The sequence below is a fragment of the Morus notabilis genome, unplaced genomic scaffold (genome assembly GCF_000414095.1).
Source record: "Morus notabilis unplaced genomic scaffold, ASM41409v2 Scaffold1163, whole genome shotgun sequence".
Classification (NCBI taxonomy): Eukaryota; Viridiplantae; Streptophyta; class Magnoliopsida; order Rosales; family Moraceae; genus Morus; species Morus notabilis.
Genome location: NW_010359373.1, coordinates 114,230 through 124,204, shown reverse-complemented (window position 1 = coordinate 124,204; position 9,975 = coordinate 114,230). Strand labels below are relative to the sequence as shown.

At 31.6% G+C, this 9,975-nt stretch overlaps 1 protein-coding gene across 1 annotated transcript in view; it reads left to right on the top strand.

The window, feature by feature from the left end:
- Nucleotides 1-5,242, top strand: part of LOC21392453 (leucine-rich repeat extensin-like protein 6) — a 10,647-nt gene extending 5,405 nt beyond the window's left edge. Inside the window, exons 2-3 of the mRNA XM_010094124.2 lie at nucleotides 3,716-4,055; nucleotides 4,278-5,242. Coding sequence (XP_010092426.2) covers nucleotides 3,716-4,055; nucleotides 4,278-5,242 — 1,305 coding nt within the window. The remainder of the gene's footprint in view (nucleotides 1-3,715; nucleotides 4,056-4,277) is intronic.
- Nucleotides 5,243-9,975: the final 4,733 nt, after the last annotated feature.

The window sequence follows — 9,975 nt, the reverse complement described above, 5'->3', positions numbered from 1 at the left end:
TGAGAGGTTATGACTGTTTCTACTTTTGAGGCATTATTGAAGCCATGATTTAATAATAATAATAATAATAATATAATAATAATAATAATAATAATAATATAATAATAATAATATAATAATAATAATAATAATAATTAATAGTAATAATATGTATAAAAATATAAAAATAAATATTTCAATTTTAATTCGTGTTGTTATAGCACCCTTCTAAATTTCGCTTATTCATCTCATATTTTCTACTATTATTGACTTAAACAATACCCAACAAGTTCAAGAGGTTACGTAATATTAAAGTTCTCTTATGACCAAGTATGCGCTATGGTTTATACCTCAATTTTCCCAAACTAAAGTCAGTTTTCCACATCATCGTACAAAAACTAATAGCTAAGTCTTATCTTTTTCTTCAAGTTATTTGTGAGGAGATTTCAAATGACTAACAATACTCTTATCTTCATTTCTGCTACGTGCTCAATCATGAAAAAAGAGTGAGGTAACACAACATGAGCGGATCACGCACACAACCAATGACCACGGATAGCTTGCTAGCAAGGTATCCCTCGTGTTCACAAATAGCTCTCTGGCGAGCTAGCCTCAGCAGCGTTATGAGTTGTAAGGTTTACGACGATGACGAATTCATTAAAGAGGGATTCAACTCGAGGACAATTAGACGATAATTTTCTTAAACTTTTATCGCAGAACGAATCGCCCCCATCACGATTCCATGACGTCTAAAATTCTCGGTGTAATTGTCCACATGATCGCGATCATGCTCGACTCTCGATCACTAAGGCATGATGCTCATGATCTCTAGACGAAAGAGGAGATGGTGAATTATGCATTTGAAGATGGAGAACATGGATCTAACTACGTTAAGCGATTTCATATCTCGAAGACTTCATCAATTTATTTTGTGAGAGAAATTGTTTGGAGGGTTTGGGCGTGTATTCCAAAATTATCAATAAAAGTTTGGTAGGCATTCTTATGCCTAACCACTATAAACCTTTGTATTATATTGTTTTGTTTTGATTCGGATATTTTATATATATTATTTTTTTTTTTTCTACACCAACTGTCGAGAATTTCTTGATATATATTACATATTCTTAAGCCTATCTCTTTACTTAAGTTTGTAAGATCAACCTTATCTCTTTGCTTTCCTCGGAGACCTCACAAGCTTAACATGTAACAACATCCAAATCCACCAATTTCATTACGAAACTCAAGCATAAAAGAACCAGCAAAGCAATCATTACAATATTCTTAATGCTCAAGACAAATTATAGAGATATATATAGCCCTTTTACCTATATATATATATTTATATATATATATATATATATATATATCTTTACATTTTTTTTTTGAAGAGGAAATTGATGTTTGACTATTCTGTCCATCCAACCACTATGACATGACAAGACAACTAACAAAGTTAACTCTGTCCCTCAACAAAATCGAAATCCCAAATTAAGCATCAGAATATTTCAAGTACGTACTAAACCTTACTAGTTCTCCAGTCATTTTCCCGACCAAATATCAAGAATATCAAGTTTAGGGCTTTCCCAAAAAGTATTCCTAGTACCTCATTTTTCAGAACTGAATCAATTGTTTTTCCACAACACATGATTGAGTTATATATAACGCAAAATGGCCCCGCGGGTTGTTTTGCAGATTTTTTTTTTTTGTTTTGTTTCCGTTGAAGATAGTTGACTTCGTCTAGTTTTTAATGAATTGGTCTAACGTGTTTGGTATATTGACCTTCAGGAGCCTAGCATTCTAGAACTCCTTCAACCCCTCTAGTTTTCTAATTAAATTTTAAAAGTATGCACCTGCTATTTATTATATGAGAGATGAAAATTCTTCAGCATCTATAAGTTTTGTATGCTTTTTGCATTTTAATATTGTTTCGATCATATTTGGTGCTCAAAAACACGCACACCATGACGATACTCTATCAGTTTTACATTTTTATCATTTTAGATGTTGTTTTGACCAGATTCAATGCCGAAAGCTTCATGTTAGGATGTTTGGTAGAGGGATTCGTTCTCTGATTCGAATCATGATTCGTGGTTCACTACAGTATTTTCTCTCACAAAAAATACACGTAAATAAAAAATGATTCGAATCACATGGTTTGAATCCTCCAACCAAACGTTTAACGTTTGTTCAAGTTTAGCCATTGCTTCAAAATGTCACCATGGCATCTTTTCCTTTTCAAATTTTCTGTTTGTGCAAGTATGTATTATTGTCTCGTCATAATCTCTCTACATTCTCTCTTTGTTTGAAAGATGCATTTCTCCAACCAAACCTCGTGGCATTTGACTAATCAGCTTAGCTTCCGTCCTTAACAATTTCCCAATTTTCAAGTTGGTTTTAAATTAATCAAATTTAACCACCGCGAAACAAAAACCATAAGAAAAGAAGTGATCCAATCATACATGTTTCGAAAATGGACTACATACAACCAAATAATATATTCTCTACCTCTTGAAACCAATATGCAGCTTATAATTATGATCTCAAGTAGTATTATAATTAGAATAAACACATAATATAATTGCTATATAACCAAAGATAATTGTAATTATAATTAAAGTACTAAAAAGAAAGATTGCCGATATATTGATGGGGTCAACGTGCCGCCTTGGTGAAATTATCTTCATACGTAGCGGCAAAAAGTTGTTAACCAAGATAGTGACAGAGGTTATAATTTCACATCAAGAATAAGTTGTTGATTAAAAAAAAAAATACATTGCTGACAGTATCCTAATTCTGTCTCATCCTTGCCCTTTCCTGAAAAGAAAATAAAATCTTATATGGTCCCAATAGAAGCATAATTCATTTCAGCTTATAACTATTGACCAAACGGACATAAATTACAATTTAGTATGATTCCTAACAATATTTTCTCTAACACCCATTTACTTTTCCAATTCATATCGTGCTTCAGAGACGAATCTCTAAAATCTTAAATAAAAGCATATTTGATTGGATATAAAAATATAGTAAATAATTAATAAAGAAATAAATGGTATTTCAATAGCATAAATTTCACTAGATTAAATAAGGTCAGTCAAATAAAAGTACTCCGAGTCTGCAGCTAGCTAGCTTGCATTATATATTCACACAGCCAATGTCATAATTTGTTTAAAATTTAAAATTTAAATAGTCCCACTTGTATTCTCTTAGAGCCATCATAATTTGTATATATTTGAATTAATATATTAATTTATATCCAACGTAGTAAAACCGTGTTTTTGGTGAAGGGCAGCCACCAAATTTTTTTCCAACCCTTCACAAGAAACAACAAGCATCACATTGCTCATAGTATACATTACCTTGAGAAAATGCAAAACCATAGAAGCATCTAAAACATAATATATATATATATATATAAATATATATATATACATATATATATATAATTAAAAAGGAAAGGAGAAAGGCCATTCTTCACTTTTGCTACCTGCTTGCTTAATGAAAGTCAAAATTATAATTTTTAAAAAATAACACCTCTGTACCCCTTTAATAACCACAATATTCGCTATTTCTAATTATGAAAGTGAGATTTAGTCATAATGAACTAGTCCCTTTAAATCACTCCTCTAAAAAAAAAAAAAAAAATTGCATTATCCAACCGTCTTCTATTACATTTCTCTCAAAACGCAATTCAAATATATAAATCTCAAATCCCATCTCATTTCTCAAACATTAGCAAACTTCATTTTTCTCCAAAATGATCAAAACCCCATGTCTCACTTTAGCCCTACTCTTTGCCATATTCTTCTCTATCACTTTCCTCTCCAAACCCTCTCAAGGCCAATTAGTTCCTGATATCCATGACCCACTAATACCAAACCCAAGGCTCCTAAAGGCATTCAAAGCTCTCCAAGCATGGAAACATGCTATCACCTCCGACCCAAAAAACTTCACCTCAAACTGGTGGGGCCCCCACGTCTGCAACTACACCGGAGTGTACTGTGCGCCCGCCCCAGACGATCCCCACAACACCACCACGGTGGCTGGGATTGACATAAACCACGCCAAGATTGCAGGTATATGGACGGAGCCAGTGGGCTTTAGTGCTTACTTTTTCTCCAAAAAAAGAAAAAAAAAAACACACACACACACACATATATATAATCTCTTGTATCAAAATACACATAACTCTACTAAATGTTAAGAATTTAATCTTTTAATTTTAATATAATTATAATTTTTTTAATTATTAATCCATATATAGTGAGAAAATTTTCTGACTTTGTCACTGATCGCAGGCTCATTGCCGGAAGAATTAGGCCTCTTGACTGACTTGTCTCTCTTCCACATAAACTCCAACCGCTTCAAAGGAACAATTCCAAAATCCTTCTCATGTCTCAAACTTCTATACGAGCTTGACATTAGCAACAACCAATTCTCCGGCAAATTCCCAACCGTTGTCCTCTTCCTCCCTTCCCTCAAATACCTCGACATCAGGTTCAACAAGTTCAAAGGCGACATCCCGTCCCGCCTTTTCGACGTAAAACTCGACGCGGTTTTTGTCAACAACAACGGGTTCCGCTCCTCCCTACCGGAGAACATCGGCAACTCGACGGCGTCGGTCATCGTCTTGGCCAACAACAACCTCAACAGTTGCTTGCCTTCCAGTTTGGGAAAAATGAAGGACACCCTCAACGAGATCATCATCACAAACAGCGGACTAAAAGGCTGTTTGCCCTCGGAGCTAGGGTTTCTGGACAAGCTTACCGTGTTCGACGTGAGTTCCAATGAGCTTGTCGGATCTTTGCCAGAGTCCATGGGGAAATTGAGAAGCTTGGAACTGCTTAACGTGGCGCACAACAAGCTTTCTGGCGTTATTCCTCCGAGTATTTGCGCGTTGCCGAGGTTGGAGAACTTCACTTATTCTGACAACTACTTCTGCGGCGAACCTTTGACGTGTTTGAAGTTGAAGGACAAAGATGACCGGAAGAACTGTATCCCTTATCGGCCGTGGCAGCGGTCGCCGGTGGAGTGCACCGCCTTTTATAAGTATCCGGTCGACTGCAGCGCCTTTGGATCTGGCTGCGCAGCCAGAAGTCCACCGCCACCGCCACCGCCTCCTCCTCCACCGCCTCCACCTCCCCCTCCACCACCGCCTCCTCCTCCCCCTCCACCGCCGCCGCCTCCTCCTCCTCTAACACCACCGCCATTGCCACCTCCTCTTCCGCTGCCACTGGTGCATCATCATTATGAAAATCCATGATAAATAACAATTGTTAAATGAGTTTTTTTTTTCTTTTTTTTGGGTTTCTTATTGTGACTTGTTTTTCCAAATTTAACTTTGGAGTAGGGATAATCGTTGATAATGATTAGAGAAATTTATAATAATAATAATAATAATACCTGCCCCTTGATAAAAACTTCATTAAATGGTGCAGAATGTCAAATGTCAATATCATTATACAAAATGTCAAATGTCAGTATCATTATACAAAATGTCAAATGTCAATATCATTATACAATTGTATTTACTTGAATTTGTAATTAGTTCTTCTCAAGGAAAACACACACATATAATATAGTTAATTAGTATCTTTTGCTTGGAAAAAACAACATAGTCGGTTGAAAGACAATACTAATGTGACTCATACTATATATCATATATATCACTGATCAACCCCCAAAATGATTCTTCTTTCTCTTTAAAAATATGTGTAACATCCCTAAAGTATTTTTATGTATACTAAGTCAAAAGGCCTGATGCACTCAATTCTCGTGATTAATTTATAAGAGGTAGAAAATAGGTTTGATTTGGCAGATAATTCTGAATTACCAATCAGCAATATTTCAATATATATACCAAAGAGGAGGGTTACTACAATGAAGGCATGGTAGAAAACGACATCAGGCATGCAGCTAAAATGTACTTCATACTCGATCCTCCATGAAACAAGGTAAAAAGTTTTCTTTATATCGGTATATATATATATATATATATATTATGATTCACAATGTCAAGAGTTAAAGAGATTTTTTGGGTATGCAAATTGTTTCATTTTGAGTGTAAGGGACAAAGTGGGCTAATCGCTAAGGGTCCAGCTAAAATGCAAAAAAATCTAATAATAACAAGGGCAAAATGTGTGAATTAAACCGACTACAACTTACAAAGTTCGGTTAAATAGCATTTTTTCCATTGGTGGCTTGAAAAATATATTTGCATGTGATAGAAAAAGACAACTTTACCTTTTGTTTATACCACTAGAGAAAGGAAGTGAATTACAAGGGAGCATATATTCATAAACCCCGTAAGTAACAATATATTCAAAACCAACCCTCAAAAAGTAAATTCTTGCAAATAAAATGTAGAGCTAGTTTGGGAGAGTTTTTTAAAAGTTGTTTTTCTCTTTTAAAGTCTAAACGTTGTCTCTGAAAGTGTATGGATGATTTGTCGGAAGTGTTTCGCTTTTACAAAAGAATTTTTGGTCAAAGTCACAAAATAAGGCTTCTAAAAAAGTCACTTATGAATAAATTTTGAAACTTATACTAGAGGTTTATTAAGGCATTGTAAGCTTCATTCCAACACTTTTATTGTTTCTTAAAAAATTTAAAAATCATTTTAACTCATTAAGCTCTCGATTCTAAATACTTATGAAAGTCACATCTTTTGCTTCTCTTTTTCTACTGGCTAAAAGTAAAAGCAAAAGTAAAAATTCTGCCAAAAAGCCCACAATTAGAGTCAGTTTAGCACCATTGTGCTGTTAAAATTTTTTATTGTTGTTGTGTTCTTAATAATAAGTTGCTCATTGATGTGACCAGTTGGTGTTTGGTAAATATTTTTACAAAGCTATTGTGAATACCAAAAGTAGAAATTTAAGTGTTTAGGGTCAGTTTGGCATTGTTGTGTTGTTAAAAATTTTTGCTATTGCTAGACTGTTAGTCAGAAGTTGCTATGACCAGAAACATATAGGTGTTTGGTAAATTTTTTTTAAGTTGTTGTAAATACTAAAAGTAAAAATTTAGGTGTTTGGTAAACTATGTATAAAATTACTGTGAAGATGTATAATAACTAAAATAGATACGCTTTAATACACATATGATTAGTTTTATTTCTATTTTATAGTTATTCATACACCAAAACACTAAAAAAAATATAATTTTCATTTTATTAATTAAAATTAAATAAGGTAAAGAACTGGAGGTAAATTATTTTTCAAACATGCAACATTATAATAAAAGTATTTTATTAAAATTTAGCATGAGATATTTATTAAAAATTTTAATTTTCAAATAAACATTTAAAATAAAATATATTCTTTAATTTTATTTGAAAGAAATAAAATGAGTTGATTGGGAATTAAGATTTATTATTAGGGCATTTTAGTAAATTTGGACAATGGTAGTATAAGCTGATGTGGAAAAGCAACTCCTAATATGCTTCTCAAATTCTGTTGTTTTTAGAAATTGCTGGATAAAGTAGGTTTTGACAAACACACTGACTTATTGTAACTTCTTAAAAAAGTTAAAAACAACCTCTAAAAGTAATGTCAAACAGACCCTTAGTAAACTGTGTATAGAATTGTTGTTGAAATGCACAATGACGAAAGGAGAGTTGAAATGCATAATGACGAAAGGAGACGTATTTATCACACATGTTTTATGTTTATAGTTAGTTTTATTTCTATTTTTATGGTTAATATGTTGGTTTTTGATACGATTTTAGATGCGAAAGCGTGTATCTAACGGATCGTGTATAACAAAAATTTTCATAAAACTCTTGTAATACTATATAGAATATATTAATTTACACGCGAATAAATTAATCTAATTAATTTATTAAATTACCTAGTGAATGATTATGACGATAACTTGAGTTTTTTTACCACGAACAATCCATGCTCCGAGCATTATTGGAATACGCAAATTTTTCTCGTCAATTTCTTGAATCTCTGAAGACGTTGTGTGGGCACACCTGAAACAAAATAGAATTAGCGCTAAAAAAGGCTCAAATCTTCCATGAACACCAACACATGCACGATATGGAATTAGGATGAAGAACTTTTCTTCTCTTTTCTTCACTCTATAAAAAGGGCCACTATAGATATTAGATACCAAAATTGTGTTATCCAATTTTCTGCAACCTCATATTTATAGAGTAGCTATCAGAGACCAAAAAGAAGTATGATCTTTTTTTTCAACATAAAGCTATAGAATTATCTCCCACTTTTAATTTATTTTTAGAACAAAAATCCCCCTCTCTCTTCCTTAATTGGCCGGCCACCATAGGGACTTTATTCCTTGTGGTTGGCATCTCCTACTGATAAGAGAAGATGAAAAAATTCTCTTTTATCATGTTGTCCAAATTTGACTCAAATATAAATTCCAAATAAAGTCAAACTTTAAACGTAATTGAATTCTAATTAAATAACTTATTAAATAAGTCAACTGAATAACTTAGAGATAAAGTAACTGAATCTCATAGGAATTCTATCTATGTTGGGTGCGTGACATTATGTGGACCCCTCCACATGTGTGTTTTAAAATTCAAATTAAATAATCACATTATTTAATATCCAATTAATTCTCAATTAATTATTTTTTAGTGTTTTTATTTAGAATTCGATAATTCTAAAATTTCCATTTTATCTTTAGTGTTTAGTAGAATTACGAGGATGATGTTGGAACTCATGGACTTATAATTTTGAGCTCCAATAAAATTAATAATTAATTAAACTCTTTAATTAATTTATTTATTCTATTAATTTCAAAGTTAATCCACTATAAACTTGGATATAAACTTGGAATTGCACTCTTGTAATTATAGATATAATTTACTGCCAAAACTTAAAGTGTCCATTTGATATAATCATTATATATAGATCAATCTTTCATAAATAATTCATAATTAGAGCCATGTGAAATCCATTAACCTCTCTAATTATATCTTTATCTTTGAATACCATTGATTCTCTAATGAGTAGTATGTTCATAAAATAAATTCATGAATACAAGTTCATTACTTATTCAAGTACCAAATCAAGAATGAATGGAATTATTTATCTACTTCTTTATTCAAGAATGAATGGATTCCATCTCGTATATTAGCATTCCCGACTACCTACTTAATTATATCTCCAAGATACAAGGAATAGGATTTAGAATCTCAAAATTCATACCAAGTAAGTCAAAAGATAAATCCATAAATAGGAGTCTGATAATAACTCAGGATTAAGATCGTTCCATATATGACCATTGATAGACTCGATTCGAATTTACATTCTTAATGAAAATTAGCATAAATTCAAATCGTGTCTGTGTCCCGGTCCCACATAGTCTCATTATGTGTAATACACTCATTATATATCTCTCTATATTAACAGTGTGGATAAGTCTGTTTCATTCTTAATGAGAATGACATGTATTAGTAATGTTTTAATTAAAGATTCTAAAACTTTAATTAGATTCATCATGAAATCATTTGATTATTATCCTTAAATATTGTCCTATATATATAACTTTTATATACAATATTCAAGTTTACATAAATAATCACGGAATTTTTAATAATATTCATAAAATATTCAACAATATATGCACATAAAACAATGAATAATTTCTTTTATTAAATAGATAATAAATATCCTATTACATCTCATACTTTAAGGATACTATTCCCAGCACATTATTCATATACTAAATTTATTATTATTATTTTTAAATATTTTGATAATTATTAAAAATATTTGAACAAAATTTAGCATAACATACTTATTAAAGATTTTGAATTTTTAAATAACTATTATAAAATATATATTTTTTAATTTGCTATGAAAAAATTAAAATAGGTAAGAATTAAGTCTTATTATTAAAATTATTTTAGTAAATTTGGATAATGACAGTAGAAGCTGTAGTGTAATAATAACTTATTACCCGCTTCTCAAATTATGTTGTTTGACAACAGTTTTTAAAAGTTACTGGACAAAAACATGATTTACCAAA